Genomic DNA, 20,221 nt, shown 5'->3' with positions numbered 1-20,221 from the left:
AAAGAGTTTCTCAAACTTTTTCAGACCAAGGACCACTTAACCAATAATAATTTTTTAAAAAACCTCACTGACCACCTAGCTAAAAAACAAACAAACAGTTGATCTACTTCAACAGTATATTAGGCCTATAGGTATACTCACTGATACCTTGCTTATTGTCTTTGCACCTTGCTTATTGTGTCAGAGGATTCATAAATTGGCGTAGCTTACATAGGCAGTGTTGCAGAACTGTTTGGATTTACACACAAGTTGGTTCAATATTGCAAACAACTCATGTATATTGTTTTTTTTTTACCACATCTGCTCGCAGATCACTTGGTATAGCTTGCAGACCACCAGTGGTCCCCAGACCACACTTTGAGAAACACTGGCGCATGCTCGTGTATTAATAAAGGAAGGTTAAAATAAATGTATCCATGTTTGGGTGATTTAGGGAAGGGAAGAATTTTGCCCTATTTAAAAGTAGAAAAAATATCAATCCATCACAGTAGGCTATCATAGGCCTACAGCAGGCCAGTCTGACCATGTCTGGTAGCTTACACACAGCAATAACAAACAAAGTGTTTTTTACACATACAAATATATCACTAGATGTTGTAGCCTTCTGCATCTGGGAGAGGGGTTCATTTACTATCTTGATTATTTATTCAAGGCAGAGACAGTGAGGCAGATGTAGAGTCTACTACTGCAACCCTTTAAGGCACATACTGTATGCTCCAATGAGACATCCCCATGTGATGGGTTTGTGTGTATGTATGGATGCATGCATACATTACATGCATGAGCACAGCAGACTCAGATCACAATAGTGTAATGTGTCGTTAATGCTGTGTCTACCCCAGTTCTTTGACATATAGCCTATTATGCCCTGGGTTGGGCACAACCACTGACATACCACAGTTACTGTGATTTATGATATATGCTGTGATGTATGCTGAAACCAAAGAAAGAAAGATAAAAGCTACTTAACCGTATCATTTGTGAGCCAGTATTTCTGATTCCCGTGGAGATGCACGAGATGCAAAAAATAAAAAGTGATTACACAGCAAAGGGGTTTGCATGCAGCAGTGGTTTATTTAAGATTAAGGCTTTAGCCTGTGAGGTTGTGGTTGTTTGGCCTCTAGTGAAGCTCATTCAGTGGGTTGTGGAGAGATGTGCCTTTTGGGCGAATCCTTAAGCTGACACAGGAATTCCCAACAATAGGTGCACGTATGTGTGTGTGTGGATGCTCACACTGGTGTGTAGGTCTATATCACTAGCATGCCCTAGGAAAGCGCACATTAACGACAAAAGGGGAACGGCTTTTCTGGATGAAACCTGTCCAAGCCTGTTCGCGGTGCTCGCAGGCTGTTCATTAACGCCGGAGTAATCCGCAGTGGCAGCATTCACAACCCCTTTTCTTCTGCTCGAGCTCACTCCTCCATGCTGACCGTGTTCGAAAACAAACGCGGCCTCACGCGGCGCCCGCCGCCTCCTCGTCCTCGCTACATCCACTGGGCTCCCTCGTCCCCACCGCACCATGATGGGGAAACCTGGACGGCCCCCGTGCGTGATCCTGTCAACTCGATCTGCACCTCACCTTGAAAAGCAGACAACACACACACACACACACACACACACACACACACAAACACACAAACACACACACACACACTCACACTCACACACACACACACACACACACACACACACAGAAACACACACACATTGAGGGGTGTGATCTTATGTAACAAACCCCATATATGTGTGTGTCGTTACACACATGTGAATGAGGTCTCAGTGAGATGAATTTGAGCATATCAGAGACAAGGCTGCAAAGCACATGAGGCCCCCTGACTGTGTGAATTTGGAGATGTGCAACAAAGGCCCTATCACTGGGGTGCGGGAGATTATGTAAATTTGATTGGCTTGGTGGTTTGAGACAGAACTACAGAAGAGATGGGAAGAGGGAGAGGGGAGTGAACCATGCTATCCTTACAAACCAATTTGTCTGAAGATCAAAGGCTTAAATAGTCTAGACGGAATTTCATCTACGTCCACACAGCCAACTTCATATTCATCTGAATCCCTCTAAATTCTGACTGCCATTTTAGTGACAAACACAACACAAATGTTAACTCCCCCATACACTGAGAGACGCATTGCTGGGGAGATCGAGATGTGTCTGGTCCGAACACCTTTGTGACAGCATTATATCTATATCTCCAAGGTGCTTTAATCTCTACCAAAGAGAAATCAAGTTTCCCACAATAAATCAAATGTCTTTGAACTCCGAAATGAGGCTCATGCTTGAAGGCTCAAAGGAGCAGGATTAGAGTTGGAATTAAGCATCTGCTTCAAGAGGGCTGAAGGTCAGCTCCCACAGTCAGCAGCAAGTGTGTAACAGCATTGACTTTTCCAGTCTCCAGAATGGTAATCATTTGACATACGTGCCGTGACCCTGGGGAATGAAAGAGCCTGATCAGAATTTCAATGAGATAGGAGAGCTTAAACTGATGTTTATCTTTTTACATGTGGTTTTATTTTGCCACTATATTGCAGCTAATGCAAATGTATGATGTTGTGTTGTGTAAGTTATATTGTATAGCTTTGAAAAATTGAGGTTGATAAAGGGTCAAGCTAAGAAAGAGTTTCTTGGTCATGATGTGGAATCGGTAGTCAATATTAACAATGCAGTATTTGCTTTCTGACATGAAATTGTATGGCTATTACTGTAATCCATACCAAGGGTTCAGGACTGCGATCTGAGATATTTAAATAATGTGCAGGCAGAGATTTGATTTAAACATTCTTAGAGTACCAGAGTGGCTACATGCATCGTCTACCTGTTTGCCACAGACACAAGGAGCACCTGCTGGAGTTTCAGCATTTGTGTATTTGGCGGTCAGCCACACACCAATAGATGTAGAGTGAGATATGCCAGACCGAAAAGTGTCTGGTAGTCTCCAAATTTTAGTCTCATAAAATCAGACCTACAGTATACAAGCTGGATGTAAATACAGTCATAGTGAATGCCTTTATGGTTAGGGATGATGACACAGAGCTTGAAGTACACTGGGAAAGCCCCCAGGTGGTGTGTGTGCACTGTCACATTCCCCCACAACACACAAATCCATTTTTAATGTAGTCGGGTCATTTGTAGTTCACTACCCAGAAAGCCACAGAGATTGGCATTTCCCTGACTGGGGCACTCCTAGCAAGTCGTTTTCAACTGACAGTCAGTTTGAATCAATCAGATCCATTTATGTTCAGTTAATGGGCACCAAATGTCATGGAGAGTGATGTTTGCCTACTGTAGCTGCCCATGTGGTCCACAGACAAAAGAAGGCCATCCATTTACAATCAAAACATAGATGATGTGTGGGGAGAGGCCGAGCATGTGAGAACAGGAGCAGGACTTAGAGTTCTCTCGCTGTTCTTCACAAAGATGAGCTTACAGCACTGGACAAAATGTGGGCTTTGGAGGTATTCCCTGCGCCCTCCCTTGGGCTAAGAAATATGTTGACAGCCAAAGCCAACCTGGAGCTCAGTGAGGGAGAGGGAGAAAAAAGGGAAAAACTCTCAAACTCTTGCCTTTCTCTATGCTTACAGTATTTTAGTCCCCTTTCCAAAACCCCACACATACCCCAACACACACACACACACACACACACACACACACACACACACACACACACACACACACAATGTCATGCTCTCAGTCTCAGGCCAGGGCCTCTAGGGGAGGGAACAGGATCTGAGCTCTCCAGTTCACGGTCACCTTCTCACCAGCTGTGCTGAAGGCTCGCCGGTTCACTCCACTCTCTCCCCTACGAGGTCGGAGCCTGATGGTATCGGGCCTGAAGTAAATGAGGTGTTTGCTTTGGTCAGGCACGGTTGGTGAAATGGCTGAGTGCTTCTCGTGTCGTGCTTTCAGGCCGTTATCTTGTCTCACACAAATCATTTCCCATACCTTTCTTCTCTCAGGGAAACTCAATGGAATGTTCTGTTCGGGAATAGAATTATTTTCAGACGGCATTAAAAAAGGCATGGCCAGATAAGCACAAAGAAATTGCATAGGCTGACCACGGAGGGCGAGAAAGCGGGCAGTCAAGTCAAGTCTACACAGTCAATGTTTAAAATAACGGAACAGCAAAGTATTTCAGTGAGCCACGTCGGGCAAAATCTAAGATAAAAGTGGTAATAAATAGTAGAATAGAGTAGAATAGTATGAAGTAGTTAGTTACTAACATGAATACATTTTACAGAAATAAATAGAAGAGAGAGAGACAGATAAATAAATAGAATAAATAGATTTTTTTAAGAGTCAGCAGGTACACTGTACAATATTTCTCATGTGCAGAAGAGCATTGTAGTGCAAACATGGTTCAAAGTTCAGACTTCTTGTATGAGGTTAAGTAGAGGGTGAGGGGTTGGGAAGGGTTGCTGATCATGATTGTCTCATGAGGAAGCTTCTCCAACACACATATTGCACACTGCCCTCTCCCCACATACACAGCACACTATCCCATCTCCCTTGTCATCCCCCCAACACACACACCAAGACCCCTGGCAGTTGGGTTAGCCCCTTGAGCCACGATTCCCCCCCCCCCCCGATAAATGCACAAATAGGCTGACACCAGACATAATTTCACTGCATTTCTTACTTCCAGTAACTATATGCATGTGACAATAAACTTCCTTGTATCCTTGTATCCTTGATCTGTCTGGAGAACCACACTGACAGAGGAGACGGTAGTATGCGAATTGAAATTGGCAGGGATGGATTACTGCACGGGCCTACCGGGCCCAGGCCCAGGGGCCCATGGGGTCAGAGGGCCCTGAAGCCCAAGCTTTTGCATGGAATCACTGCCTCAATATCAACAAATCAGGATGTAGGCTATGAATCTGATTGAATGTAGTATTGGCCATCCCCAAAATGCACCAGAATACAGGAAATCACATCAAACAAATTAAAAAAATTCTGGGGGAGGACCCCCAAACCCCCCCTCCCACATATGCGACAATTAGTGGGGGGCCCTCAATACATCTGGGCCCAGGGGCCCGAAAGTTCATAATCCGCCCATGGAAATTGGTCCAAAAGGTCATTTTCTATTTTCTTGTACCTACTGTAAAAACATGAGCTAATAATCAATTTTGCCTGACATGCATGAATTACCTACAATTTCTCACCTAAACAACTAATTTATTTAGAAATGCATGACATTCCACAACTTTTGAAGATGTTCTACCAATAAATGCATGAAATTGTTATTAGCTTAGGTTAGCTCTGTCTGAACACCTGGTTGCTGGCCAGCTAGCCTAATTATATCAATAATGCTGCCTTGTTATCCAGGCCAGGAATGCCCCACTGCCCCACATTACCTCTACCAGTGTATACAGTCAGTGTGCACATCCACAAATATGTGTGGGTCCACTGAGGTCCATGTGACAAACCCTTCATTATCAGCAGATACAACAGTTCTGTGTACTGACTGTACACTCATGCTTAGTGAGACCCAAGACTGTTGACTGTGGCAAGTGTCTTGGAGTGAAGAAGATCACCTCAGAAGTAATATCATCACTCACTGACGGCCGTAAGTGGCATATTTATAATATTATTTTATATGTGGGATGGGAGAGCGGGATTGTTGTTGTTTTAACTAAAGTCAACCTATCGCCAAGGGAACATGAGACAAAACTCATGCAGCTACTACACAAAGTGTACATCATCAGCTGAAACACAGCAAAGTGCGTAACAGACAACAATATGCGCTCCCAAAAGAAGTGCTGTTGTCTTGTGGCTCAGCTTAGTTGGGGTATGTTGATCCAGCTGGATATGTTGAGCCATCTGAGAAAACAACTAGTTATTTTATTAACCAGATTTTATTGTTAAAAATATAATAATTATTAATACAATTCCCTGTTCTCTCATTGCTTTTCTCGTTCCAAGTTTGGTTTGGTTTGGAGTGGTGGAGTGCATAGCGTACTACTTTTCTGTGTCCGTGGCAGATGGACAAGAATGCCTGCATTTCCAAGCAGTGGTGCATCCACACAGGTTAGGAAGGCACATTCCTTTACAAACAAAACACAAACAAATATGTCCTACTGTATTACAAGTTTTAATGGAGAATTTTGAACTATTTTAAAGGCCATTTAAAAAATGTTTTGCAGGTAAATACAGGCCCAGTTTGGCTCCAGAGGAAACATGGAAGGCAAATCTCCGCTGTCTCAACCTATTTGTCATGGAGGAGGTGGAAGGCTAAAGCATCCAGGGATGGTGCAGTGTGAGTCAACCAAATGCTGCCGGAGGTGCACACACCCTTCCCTTACAATAGGGTAATTTAATGGATTAATAATTTAACTAATTAATAAGGTAATTTAAAAGATGAGGTCACACTTGAATATTTTATAAGAATGCTGTATATCAGCCCAGCCCTTTAAATCTTCTCATACAGAAGGCCTAGATAAAGAGAGGAAGACAATGACAAAGCAACTCATTTTTGTTTTGCTTTGCAATTGTGGTCATCCCTTACATGATGGAGGAAATTAAAAATATCACATTGAAAATGAATTTGGTCAGTTCCAGGTCAAGAGAGTGGAAGGGGATTCAGAAGAGTTCAGTATGATTCACTGACTAAGGGGAGCAGGATGAAGAGTGTCAATGCAATTCCTACAGTCAATTGATGAAACAGAAGAACCACATTATGCAGTAGCCTATTGGTGGAAATGGGCCCTGGCACCACAGGGTTTCAGCCTTCCAGATTTCCCCAGATTTAACTTAAACCAATCTGTTGTTATTTGTCTCCTAAGACATACAGTACATTGTTCCAAAATCCAAATACTTTTTGGGTCAATTGTATTAAATAAGTTAGGGAGGTGGGTGAGGAGAGGATTCATGTTTTCTTGTTGACTTTGCAGATTATGATGATCTCATAGGGGTAGTTAAATGTATTAGCAATATTAATTTCACTGTCCTTGTGCTATTCTTTGTGAGGAATACCCTTAGCTGCTACTTGTGAAATATTCTATAACAAATTGGCAATGCAGTTTAAAATATATAGTCTTATGTTTGGCTTTCAATATCTCAAGACTAGAGCGTGACCAAGCTCAGTGGTATGCTAATGATATAATGCTAATGATGGGAAGGATTTCCTGAGCAATGAAGCAGCACAAACACAAGCACAGCAACAGAATCACATCACAGTCCTCAGAGCCAGTGGAGTGATTCATCAGGTAAATGTAAAATTGTAATATAGGCCGTCATGCTTAACAATTGTTGTTGATTTGGGGGATTGAAAATGTTCGGCAGCAAGGCTGTACGTGTGTTTGTTTTGAGTTGCATACTGCAGATCATGTGACTTATTAGACAGGAAATGCTTCCAAAGAATGAGGCCGAATACATTTTGCTTAACCTTGCCTCAGTGCATAATTAGAGACGGATGCTACTCACTGCTGTCTGTGGCCTGTTGCATTTCTACCACACTAGCCTTAATTACACGATATCTGTTGCCTCTTGAAATTTGACACCATATTAATTGTAAGGGTATGTTCCCCCATCACTCTGGATTCCATTATAGCGATAATTCCATTATAGCGATAAGGATGGAGAGAAGAGACGAAATTCCTACCCATAATAAATCACATAATGGAGTCCGTATTACAAACTATGCCACTGCTGAACAAGTAAAAAAAAAAAATGGACTTTCCCATTTGTCATGGTAAACAAACACTGTTTGAAGTCCACATGGTGTGGTGAATTTCAAATAGGATTTTTTCTGGTCGTGTTGTGTTTTTTACTGGTGTGACTTTGAAAAGGAGCTGGAGCAAAAACAAACACAAAGTTTCTCATCCTGTTCCGTTTCCACTGATCTTCCTTTATTTGGGTTGCTAATCCACCTTGGCAACAGGAACCCACTGACCCTCACAACAACAATCCCCGTTTTTGAATGGGGTCCAGAGATAACAATGTGAACACATCCTTAACTCCATTATTGATCATAAAGTCCTGGCTCAACAGTAGTATTGCCAGTGTATTATCTACCAGCTGTATAAATAATAAATATGGACCATCTGCGTGGAAAAGTGCATTTCAAACATAAATATTAATATATTTTTATAACCAGAGCATAAAATGAATGAATCAGGCTTGAGAAAATAAAAACTCCCCAATGCACGGTCTTGACTCATGAAATATTAACATTGTGCATTAAAGCTAAATGAAATCACCAAACAAGTCGTGTCGAGGTTTATTATAAACACATTGAAATGGACTTTATTGTTGACCACCACCATATCAAGAAGGCTCCACATCACAAGCATGGTCACTCTCAGACGCGTCAGTGGGATACGGGACTGTCCTGTGAGTGTGACCACGCAAGGCAAAAACTGTCACTTCATAAGTCCGTTATGTCCTGAGAAAGAGCTCGTCACAGAACATAAAAGTAGAAACGTTAGAAAATGTCCACCTCTTTCATGACGTCTTGCACACACGCAACAATAGACTCATCTCATGGCTTTTCCCAAACAAATCCCTTTGCCAGAACATCTTTAAACAACATCAACAAAAACATCAACAAAAACAAAAACAGTGGTGATCAGCTCTTCTGAACATGGACTCAACCACACCTCAAAGGCAGTCTCTGAGGGAAATCATCGATATGGCTGACGGCCCTTTGTTCGCTCCAGACCTGGAATGGCACGTGCCAAATCTCACACTGTTACCGGTACGGAGGCTCTGGCTGGTGAGGGCTGGGCCGGTACAGCTGCTGCAGCCGCATGGGCCGGTTGGGTGCAGGCCAGCCGGGGATCTGTCCGATTACCCTCAGACCCACGGCCTTCCCTGGGCAGGGGTGTGCAGCAGCTGGCCCTGACGCCTGGGCCTGTCCCTGTATCAGCCCCGGTCGCGAGTCCACGGGAGGTAGGCTGATGGCGTGGGCGGGGGCCGACGAGACGCCCAGGGGGAAGTGCGGCACGAGGATGGCCGGCGTGAGGCCGTAGCGCAGCTGGAAGACGCGGGGCTGGACCTGGGCGGCCGTGACGCCGTTGGGCCGCGGCGGCTCCGGGCCGTGCTCCCCTCTCCTCGGCACCTCGTCCGCTGGCTTCAGCTTCTGCTCGGGCCGGTTGAACTCCTGGATTTTCTCGGCCTGTGCGCGCCGGATGTGGTAAACCTTCCTGGAGCTTTGGAAAGACTCTAGGAATCCCTCTAGAGACACTCTGCCCTCCATAAACCGCTCCAGCAAATCCTGCGGAGAAGAGAGAGAGAGAGAGAGAGAGAAAGGGGCATTATAGGCAAAGATGCTCCCATCTACTAAAATCCCATCCATATGTCTGAACATGTGTCAAGCGTTTAACACAGATATTACACAGGAACACATAAACTATACAAACAAACTCCGAAAATGTTTGAAACATCCTCTCAACGATCTCTAGATATGTGAATTCGAAAGCTTAGAATGACCACAAGGCAGCTGAGCAAACAGGTTAGCGGCAAGGTCTCTGATCTGCATAGGGCACTGCGAGGCTAAGCACCTCACTAGCCCTCCATCCTAATGAGTACATTTGTCAGTAATCAGTGGGGAGCAGGTGTCAGAGCCAGTCTCTCTCAGTATGGGGGTGCTGAATTATTGATGACGTCTTGTCTGCAAAGACCCCCCCCCCCCCCCGCCTGCACACACACACACACACACACACAGTCTCTCCCTCTCTGCCCCTGTGGTCCCCACCCTAAACACAACAATGTGAGCTCTTACTAGGGCAGGGCTAATGGAGGGAGGGCAGTGAGGAAGTCAAGCGCACGCGGGGCTACCTGCACTTAAGGGACAACTACCATATGCACGAGCTGAAACCTGGACCGACATGCGATCTGATTCGGCTACCAGCTGCTCCACTTTATGCCATCATTTAGTTTTAGCTGGAAGTTCACAGGGAAGAATGGATGGTTAAAAATGAATGGCTGGGACAGAGAGGGTCGAATCAAGGATCTTTGGCTGGGAGCTGAGAGCTTCAGAGGTAGGAAGCAAGACTCCGGCTTGTGATGGGGGTGGGGATCGATGGGATTAATTCCCCCAATAAACAAATGGGTCGCGGGGCCATCCATTTCCCCACCCAGAGTGGCTCAGCTGCGCCTTCCTGGGCCCTCCTGAAAGCCAGCACTCAGCACAGTTGTAGTTATGAACAAAGCTCGCCCCATCCATCAGCCCCCACCCCAGCAGCCTAACGACTTCTCGTCTCAGAGCCATTGATTGGCGCTGGGGTACTTATTTATGGGCCTGTGGTGGATGGCCTTGGGTGGCTCCAGTGGCCAAAAGAAAGACCACGCAGACAGGAGGGGGAGGGGGGGGGGGGGGGGTCCTCTGGGAACACAAGTCATCTTTCTAATGAGAATGTGCTGCACAGAGCAGCATTTCCTTCAGTGTTCAACACACTCTCACTTTAAAAGGATTAGCTTATTAAGGTTAACAAGATGTTCTAATGCTTGCTTGTCAGCTTGACTAAATGCAACACACACTGAAGAAATCACACAATGACGTTCCTTTACACCACGAGAATGGCAAATATTCCTGCAATCCTGCTACACAGCATATATGTTTTGCTCTTCCTGAGAGCTCAGTTTAAGGTTACATTGAATGTAATACTGCACATCTCAAATAGAGAGTGTGCACATGAACTCTCGTTTCATCTCCATCTCGGTTCACCAAGAACATTCCAGAGTGCTAAAGCAGCCGAGAGAAGATTGCACTGTGCAGATGTGTAGATGTGCACAGTGTAAAATGCAGTGTAGACACAATAGCAGTGTGGCTGGATCTCAGTGCAGAGGGAGCACTCGGTGGAGCCTGGCTGGCTGTCGTGTTAATTAAAAGTAGGGGGATGTAGGTGTTCCACCTCAGGGAGCAGCTTCTCCAGAGCGTCAGATGAGATCACAGCAGACCTCGGGCCTCCAGCGCTCATTGTTATGCACAGGCTGCAAATTGATTTCATCAACGATCTAATGACGGCCCAGCCCTGGTGAAAATGCAGCAAGTATAAGTAAGTATAAGTATGTATACTCTTTTGATCCTGTGAGGGAAATTTGGTCTCTGCATTTAACCCAACCTGTGAATTAGTGAAACACACACAGCACACAGTGAGGCGCACACTAATCCCACAAGCACACACTAATCCCGGCGCAGTGAGCTGCCTGCATCAACAGCGGCGCTCGGGGAGCAGTGAGGGGTTAGGTGCCTTGCTCAAGGGCACTTCAGCCATGCCTACCCCGGTTACAGGTCCGAAGTGCTAACCAGTAGGCCACGGCTGCCCAAAGTGGCACGGCTTGCCCAAAGGTGGTTAGCGACCTCCGCAAGTCTTTGTTCCTCCTTTGTCGTCGATAAGACTTTAACACGTATGCATAATTAAAAGGAACCAGACTGACTTGGAGGGGAAAACAGAACTCACTGCTGTGTTGAGTGGAACAAGCGCATTGGAGGCAAATGCTTCTTTCATGTGCTTTCAGATTCAATTTCCCCCTTAAGCAGTTACCAGTGCGTGATGGGTACTTCAGGCTACATGGGTTTGAATGCCACAGTGTGAGATTCTCATGTTATTTCAGCAGCGTAACATGCCCAACATTTACTGGAGAAGATACAGAGCCTGAAGAGTTGCTTTTTAGGTAGTCTAGACAACCACACGAGAAAAAAAAAAACATCAAAACGTCACAAAAAACATGTGATGGGTTTACCTCCGATTCTTCCTCGGCGCGCCCAACTTCCTCTAGCAGAAGATTCTGAGCCGTCTTGGGACTGTGCTTCTCTGTGTAGGCCTCTGCAAAAACACAAACAAATTCATAATCACATTAGCAACACCAGTCTGTTAGGAATGTTGGATGCAAATCATAGCAAAATCTCTTCACTCCTCCGCTTTAGGGAGACTTGACAGGGTATTTGGGACGCAGTCTGTTTTCGAAAAGAGGCTTTTCTCCCAGAAGGGCGGACTTGAACGTTTTTTAATTTTATTCTAGAAGGCCAAGAGTGTGGTCATGCTGAGGGGAAGAGCAGCCTGTGTCCCTAGTGAACGTCCGCTGGCCTTTGTGTCAACTAACAGGGGCAAACGCCACAGAGGGAGGAGATGTTTGCAGTGTCACTGGTCGTCCTGGGGGGCTGGGGAGAAAGCGATCACATTCTGTTAGCTCAACTCAGCTGATGGAGGTGTGGGTGGGTGGGGGGTTTCTCTCCCTGGGGTGGTGTTGTGTGGTCGCCGTGGCAACGAGTCGTTAATGCTAATGCACACATGTGCTTGCCACCGCGGGGCACTGAGCAGGCTAGCAGAAACTCATCTAGTGACCGTATAGGGCAGAGAAAGGTCATCAGAGTGTTATAGCCTACAAAAATATGAAAATGGTGGAAAGGCAGGGATGGTTACGATTCTATATTTCACTCAATATTAATCACTGTTTGAGAATGCCATAAAGTCAATTTTGCACCACATTTTATTACTACTAGACCTATCACAGTGGTAGCATTCGCACAATTTCTCTAGATCTACTAATCGGTCATGTCATTTCGCTGGACCCCAGCCAGCGCTCCCTTTGCAATCTTGGCAGGGGGAACCACAAATAACGATTACAACAGGCCCCTATTCACACTGCCCCTTCACAACACCACTGCCTCGACATCAATAATCTAAACCCACTTAAAGACTGCCTCTGCCAACTGCTTTTCCGTGTGTGTCTTTGAGAGAGGCAAAGTTGCACAAGCGAGTAGGGGTGGGGACCGTGCCATGTGTGTGACCCCTCCATCCCAGATGTTGGTGCTCTAATGGAAAGCGACAGACAGCCAAACAAGCACTTTGTGAGCAGCTGTGGCTGACCTATATTTTTTCAAAGAGAAATAATTCAGTGTGCCTAAAGACAAGAGCCTCGCGTAGCGTCGACCAGGAGCCTCCGGGCACGCCGTGTTGGGCGAGTAGTTCAGTGTCGGAGCTTTTCAGCAGAAAGGGTGTCTGTACAAGGATGATGCCGTCCCAGCAGGAGTCTCTCCTGGAGCAAGGAGCAACTGGTACAAGTGCAGCTCATAAGCCAGACTACCAACTAAACATCCTGAATGTGCCTTTAAAATCTACAGTAAGCAGAGTGAGGCCAATCCACTGCTTTATAGGCACATTCCCGCATGTGTGGGGACCTCATTTTTCATTTCATTCAAGTGTTCTGCCCAATGCAAAGTCCAACGTGATCTCTGCAATGAAAACACAATATCAAACTGCATGACGAACAGGACACCAGAGAGAAGTTAAAGATCACACCCAAAAGCTCATGAGTGATGACAGCAGCCGAGAAATATGAAGGAGAATAACAGAAAACCCATAATTATTCTGTACAAGCTAATTCATTTGGTAAAAGACACAACAATAGTCCTAAAATATATATGTACACAGCTGACATAAGCAGCTGCAAAAATTACAGAATACCATTCTGACAATTGCTTCCTCTTGTACTCTGGGATGCTGGATGTGATTTGTATGGTCTAGTCCATGTGTGGAACGCTATCTGTGTTATTTATGTCCCTCCTGCTTCACGTAGGGTCCAGCAGCTCATTAGGCATTTTATTTTTGTTTTCTCTGCGTCGAGAACAAACAGCACGCAAGGGGGTTTTGTTTATCAGTTGGGAGTTGGGACTGTGAAAGGAGCATTTGGAGACGGCCTGATTGGACTCACATGTGCTCGACATGCCTCACCAGCCATGTGAACGCTCTGCCAGCTCTGCTCGCCACTTTGAGCTCTCTTTCAGTGGCATCCAAAACACGGCCACGTGTGCCGACCTGTTTTTCGCACAGCGAGAGTTTGCCTAAGGACTCAATCTGCTTTCAAAAATTAGCCTCTGAAATTACAGGTGCAGCTTAAAACTGCCACAACCCAAGTTTATAGCCGAGGAATGACAAAGGATGTTTTGTGTGATGTATTCATTGGCCTTATTGTATTCAATCATCTGCCCTGAGACATTTCAATGAAGGCTTTATGACACTTCAAAACCCCCAGATACTTCAAAGAACCTTCTGTTTGGAAGCACAGTTAAATCTGGAGAGCTTTTTTTCTGTGTTGATTGGGTTCAAAACTAAAACCAATACAAAAACATGTCAGCACCCCTCCCTCCCTCCCTCCCTCACACACACACACACACACACACACTTCCTGTCAGCACAGGGGGTGCTCTTTTGTGGTCTCCAAAGATAAATACCACCAACTGTTTTTCCTGCCGGCCGGCTCCACCGAGCTCAAATAGCAAAACTGAACTTGATTAACTTTCCGCAGCAGTGCGAAAAAAAGGGTTTTCAGGACCGGATTGTCAGTCACCACTTTTTTCACACTCACTGCTTTCTCACTGTCCCACCGTCTGCTGAGCAACCTCTGACAGATTCTGTCTGAACATCCTCATGAAACCTTCAGTGCAATTACACAGGGAAGACCACACACACACACACACACACACACACACACACACACACACACACACACACACACACACACACACACACACACACACACACACACACACACACACACACACACACACACACACACGCACACACACGCTGTCAGATGTATATGATGTATGTGCTCCAGTTGCCACGCATCCTCTTAGGCAACAATGTAAAGGGATGATGACTCATGTCATAGGCCTGGAGACAGACAAGCGCCTACATGGTTGCCTTCACTACACAAGGGAGCTACTGTGCTTCCACATCAGCCTGAGTAATGTCCCTTGGTGGCTCCTCTAATAAAACTCTTTTCTGTTCAGGCTTTGAGCTCTATGGGATGAGCTCATTGACAAACATCCCTGTGTTTGAGCGCTTTTCATGGGCATAATGAGATCATTTCTGGCTCATGCACTCCATACCACCATCCATACTATCCGTAGCACGCAACACCACGCAGCCTCAAAACGCATAACATTGCATCATTTCACGTTTCACTTGACATGTATACATTATTGCAATGTTTTCTGCCGAGTGGCTGCGAGGTGTGCGGTTCTCAGGGGGATAGATTACACGGCCTGCGAGAGGCCTCACTCCCTCCAGTGGCGTTGCTAAGCTTGGTCGTGGTGGGGAGCTCAATAGGCCTAATCCAACTCTGCAGAATTCCCCCACGCCAACCTTAAACACCGAGAGCCGAGAGGGGGCATCTCGCTCTCGCTAATTACACAGTCTCCCACGAGCACCAACCGACACCGTCCCACAGAAATATGTGGCCTCTGCGCTGACCCAACGGGGAGCCGGCAAACAACCATCTCAGCTGTGTGATTAAGTGGAGGCTTTAGGTGGAGGTGCCCTTTTCACAGTCAGACTGATGATGGCGCCCCTCCAAGTAGCCCCCCCCCCGCCACCCCCTCTGGTTTCTCTCTCCCTCTCCCTGGTTTGTCAGTTTCTCTCTCTCTCTTCTCTCTCTCTGGATTGTCATTCTCTCTCTTCTCTCTCTCTCTCTCTCTCTCTTGTTCTCCCTCTCTCCTATAGGTACACACTGAGCTGGAAGGGTCCCGTTGTAGCGTGTCAGTGGAAAGTGTTAGCGCCTTAGCCAGGCAAGTGAATGATCAGCCAGTGTAGCGAACACCAACCCCCAGGTTCCTGTGTGGCATCTGCAGGTCACGGTCTAATGGTCTTGATATAATTGCGCTCAGTGCTTCAGGCCATCCTTCTGAGGGAAAAAACTAGGCTATGGCAAGTCCACACATATGCCATGCTGCGTCCCACTTCAGCAGGCTGGCTAGGTACCCCAAGAGGCCAGGAATGTGATTTCACATGATGTGGATAAAAGGTACAGGAGGAGGATGACGACGAGGAGCAGAAGAAGAAGAAGATCAGCACATTATTTTTTGCCCACACATGCTGTGGGTCCCATTACAGTGTAAAACAAAACAGCCCAACAGCTACGCTATACATAGAGCCAGTCAAAACAATGCGAGAGTATTATGACTACAGATCAACACCAAACACCAGTGAGCTCCGTTTTCTGGCTGATTTCCACACTACCAAAAGTACTCATGACTGGATGAGCTCGGGTTACGCAATAGCTCGGTAGACCAAGGCTGGACTCCTCGCCCACTTTCTAGCATTACAGCCTGAGGAATTGAACCAAATTCTTTCTCTCGCTTTCATTCTCTCTTGTTCTTTTTCTTTCTCCCCCTCTCTCTCCTTGCGTTGTGGAAATGGGAATCAGATGTTTTGGAGGAGGAAGGATCTCCCACCCATCCTGCCTGACGCTGCAGCTGGAGGGCTGGTGCATGTGCAAGAGTGTGGTGACAGGAAGGTGAACATTCCACCCTCCTTCCGTCATGGGACAGCTGCGCAGGGACCGCTCAGTGAAACAGTGTTTCGGAGCGGAGACGAGACGAGAGAGTGGGAGGGAAGGGGGGGAACTAGGAAAAGGAGGATCAGCCATGCCGCTCAAGTGATGGAGACTTCCGACACAGAGACTGCCCTTCCGCCAGACCGTGTAAGCAGACTAGCAGATATCCTTCATCCGTATACATTTCTGTTTCGGGGCAGGACCGTAGAAGAGGAAGCCCACCCCACCCCCCCTACCGAACCCTCCAACCACCACCCACAGAGCTCAGTCCAGCCCACATCCCGGCCCTCCCCCTGTTGGTCCCTCAGCCCTGACAACGGGTCAATTTCCTGCTGGCTTTTGAGTCAACCCAACTTTTCCCATAACCATGTGCGCCTTCACATGCGGCCCTCGTCAAAAGACCGGGAGAGGGGGTGGGCCTGCCTCGGACACTTCTGACAATCATGTGAATCTTGCCCTTTTCTTTTCCACACAGCGGAGGTGGAGTGAGCGGACAAAGGGCCTTTCAAACAGATTTGCAACACCAGTCAGGCTGCACAATGGTGAGGGTGGGGGGAAATGGGGAGGCAAAAAAGATCAACAAATAATTCATATGTGTTGGGTTCGCCTGAATGCAGGAATGCTACAGGGATCGGGGCAAGGAGTGGGGCGGGGGTAGCCTGTAGCGCTGTTCCACCCCCTCTATGAATTAACAAAGCTGCGAGACAAGGAGCTCATCTGAGACCTTGTAAAGGGCGACCTCCACTTGAATCCTTTAGTGAGAGAGAGAGAGAGAGAGAGAGAGAGAGAGAGAGAGAGAGAGAGAGAGAGAGAGAGAGAGAGAAAGAAAGAAAGGTGTGCTACACTTAAGCAGCGCTCCAGGCGGGCCCAGTAGTACTCCGGCAAATACAGCTTGTTCATTCTCAGAGAAACACCCGCGCCAGACACTGATGTTAGCATTCACAGTCAGCCACAATTACAAAAGCATTGCAGGGTTCGGGTCCCTTGACTTTATTTTTGCAATTCTGCCTCACATGGATGGGCTTAGTTTGGACATGGATGGGGGGGGTAGTTTGGTTTGTTTTATCTGAAGAAAGTATTGATGACTAGATAGAATTTGCTTTCCTTAGCCGGACAACACTACAATAAATTATCCAACGAAAGCATGAGAACCAGTCTGCCTCAGATATTGCCAAAAGAGACAGGAAAAAAAAAATATTTTTTGATCCTGGCCGAACTACAGAAAGAAAGAAAAAATCTGTGAGAACTTTTCCCTCCCTATTAAACAGGCTCTCTGCCTCCAGGCAGAAACATGATCAACATGAGTAAGTGTGGTCCGTTCCAGACAGGTTATTCCTGGCTGGTGCTGAAAGGGGGTGGGACAGCTAGGTGGAGACCTCTCGGCCCGGTCAGGGCCTCTGGGACATGATAATTTTACTATACCTATTTGAGGGGGATGGCAAGCTGCCAAGTGGACAATGCCACAGTAGACCAGACAATAACGTGGGTCTGCTGTTCCAACCTGCCTGGTCTCAATTTCATGAGACATGCTAGATGCCAGTGGTTGTTTTTAGAAGTGAGTAATATTGTAATATTCACTGATGTATTGGAACGTCACTGTACATAAACAACACAATTAAACAGAGGTTACAGTGGTAAATCTTGCTTATTTTAGTTTTCAATGTGCTGGCAGTGGAACTGTAAATACTTAATCTCCTGCATGGAGTGGATAAAAAAAGAAAGGCAAGATATGTGAAACAAACTCACTCAAGTTCCACTTTAACATCAAACTATGTGCCAAAAAATATAGCCTACACCAAATCAACATTCATTTTCTCCTTGTGCTGCCACGTACATTTACCCATGGAGCATGAAATATTAATGCAACCTTCAGCTTACCCAGTCGGCTTTGTTTTTCCCTGCAGGCAGTAGTCAGTCTTGCCAGCTCCTCGTACTTAGCAGCCAACTGAAGTTTGCCATTCTGGAGGCGAGGCCGACGTGACAGGCTCTCTTCGGCCAGGCTGCGGTTGGACGTCAACAGCCCCTCTCTGTCCACCTGCAGCTCCTGAAACTAAACAAAAAAGATCTGGTTAGATCCAGACTCCAGAACGAGAACTCTTGAGCAAATCTGAATGACAAACACTTAATCAAATGTAAAAATGTGGGCTGAAACAGGTAGGGTCACAGGAATACATGATGAAATGATCAGATTGTGAAACATTTCTCTGAAGCCGTGTGCTGGTTTTCCCCCAACATGCAACAAATCAATGTTACAATGCTTGTGTATTTGTCAAGCACAAATATACTGCTCATCTGCATCTGCCAAGATGTGGACATGTCTCCACAAAGCCTGGTCTTGACTGAAACATTGATTACAACTTCAGGGTAGCTCAGGTCAAGCTTTAAAACAGACAGAGAGAACCAGACAGGCCAAGACAACGTGAGCACACTGGCCCAACCACACAGGATGTGGGCAACGGCGAAGACGTCAGACCTCATTAGCAGACTTGTGAAGCATGCTGAAGTCAGAGCAACTTAAGTACAACATCATGGACACAGGCTGTGTTGAAGTAAATTACAGTTTACAAAGGGTAAAAACTGACGGTGCAGAACCTGGCCAGTGTCAAATAGCACCTATCACTGGCCAAGAAGATGGGTCAGTGGTGTGTGTTCTCAAAACATTGTAACTCTCCACCATGTAACTATGCTGTGCTGCTGGGTGGTATAACCTACATACATTCTGGGTCAAGGGCTCGCTTCAAGTTTCCGTGGCCAGTCAGTTTTGAGGCTTTTAAGACTTCAGCCATGCTTGTTGGCAGCCTCGGAGGCTGAAACGTCCCCGCTACTACAGGCACTTCAGTTGAAGCTTGCCTAGCTCACATACCAAAAACCAAAAAAATTCATGACTAACATCTGAGCATTAGAAGCACATGAACTGCAATAAATAACAGTTGTGCTTTAAAAGAGCCAAAAAAGCCATCTAAAAAAGAATCCTTCTACAAGAGTCACTAAATATTGTGATGTGAATATGTTTCTATGGTTATTTATAAATGACTTCCAGATGAAGTAGTCAGTTTAATTTTCTTTCTTTCTAAAAATACAGTTCAAGGGGTACGACTGAGATGGTGATGGCAATAAGGGTGTCTATTACACTGTCAAGTAAGCTCACCACCGGTTGCACTAGTTGGACACTTTTAGGCAAATGCAGATCATGGCGGCCAATCACTGTTAAAGTGCTCCACTGGCAAAGAATGGCACCAAGAGGCTCTTCCTACAACACTTCCCTGGTCCACTGGAGACTAACCGCCTCAGGGGGAAGGAGAAGTCCAAAAGCATGGGCTCATGGAAAGCATGCACAAGGCTAGGACATCGCTTCAAACCACAGACCCCGCTTCTCTCTGCAAGTGGCTGAAGCCAGACTATGTTTGGGTCTAATTGGAATTCAAATTTTCTTTTTTTATCCATTTCTGCCTGAATATTAAGATAAATTCTGGAGGTTTCCTTTGGCTGTTCCAGGGCTTGGGCACATTAGAAAACCTGACGGGGCTTAGCAGGGCGTATAAGAGGCTTAGTGATTTATTTGCTTTGCAAATATGAGAATATGGCTCTTACACTATTGCACTTAAGAGACAAAACATTGCATTGCATGGTGCCATATTCCCACATTGGCACTTGTCAAATTAATATTTCTCCTCGTAATGTGAGAACCACAGCTCTCTGGTTCAAGGCACTGTATTTAGGAGCAGAGATACATTTTCAATACGAGATTCATAAGAAAGCAAACAATGAAAATATGCTAACAATATCACAAAAATGTACACTATCGCATGGTTCACTTTGTTGGAAAAACATAGCCTACTAATTGGTTCTATGCTATGCTGGCTTTGTGCCCACCATATATTTGAAAATAACATACAACCAAATCCATACTCATCCATGATCAGTATTTCT

At 45.9% G+C, this 20,221-nt stretch overlaps 1 protein-coding gene across 1 annotated transcript in view; it reads right to left on the bottom strand.

Annotated features, from left to right (window-relative positions):
- Nucleotides 1-8,221: 8,221 nt before the first annotated feature.
- vps37d (VPS37D subunit of ESCRT-I) overlaps nucleotides 8,222-20,221 on the bottom strand; it is a 22,102-nt gene continuing 10,102 nt past the window's right edge. Inside the window, exons 2-4 of the mRNA XM_042091487.1 lie at nucleotides 18,170-18,341; nucleotides 11,696-11,778; nucleotides 8,222-9,224 (exon numbers count right to left, since the gene is read on the bottom strand). Coding sequence (XP_041947421.1) covers nucleotides 8,700-9,224; nucleotides 11,696-11,778; nucleotides 18,170-18,341 — 780 coding nt within the window. The 3' untranslated portion in view covers nucleotides 8,222-8,699. The remainder of the gene's footprint in view (nucleotides 9,225-11,695; nucleotides 11,779-18,169; nucleotides 18,342-20,221) is intronic.

This window comes from Alosa sapidissima, chromosome 5, assembly GCF_018492685.1.
Source record: "Alosa sapidissima isolate fAloSap1 chromosome 5, fAloSap1.pri, whole genome shotgun sequence".
Lineage (NCBI taxonomy): Eukaryota > Metazoa > Chordata > Actinopteri > Clupeiformes > Clupeidae > Alosa > Alosa sapidissima.
Note: the sequence above shows the minus strand (reverse complement) of the source record. Positions and strands in the feature narration are given on the sequence as shown.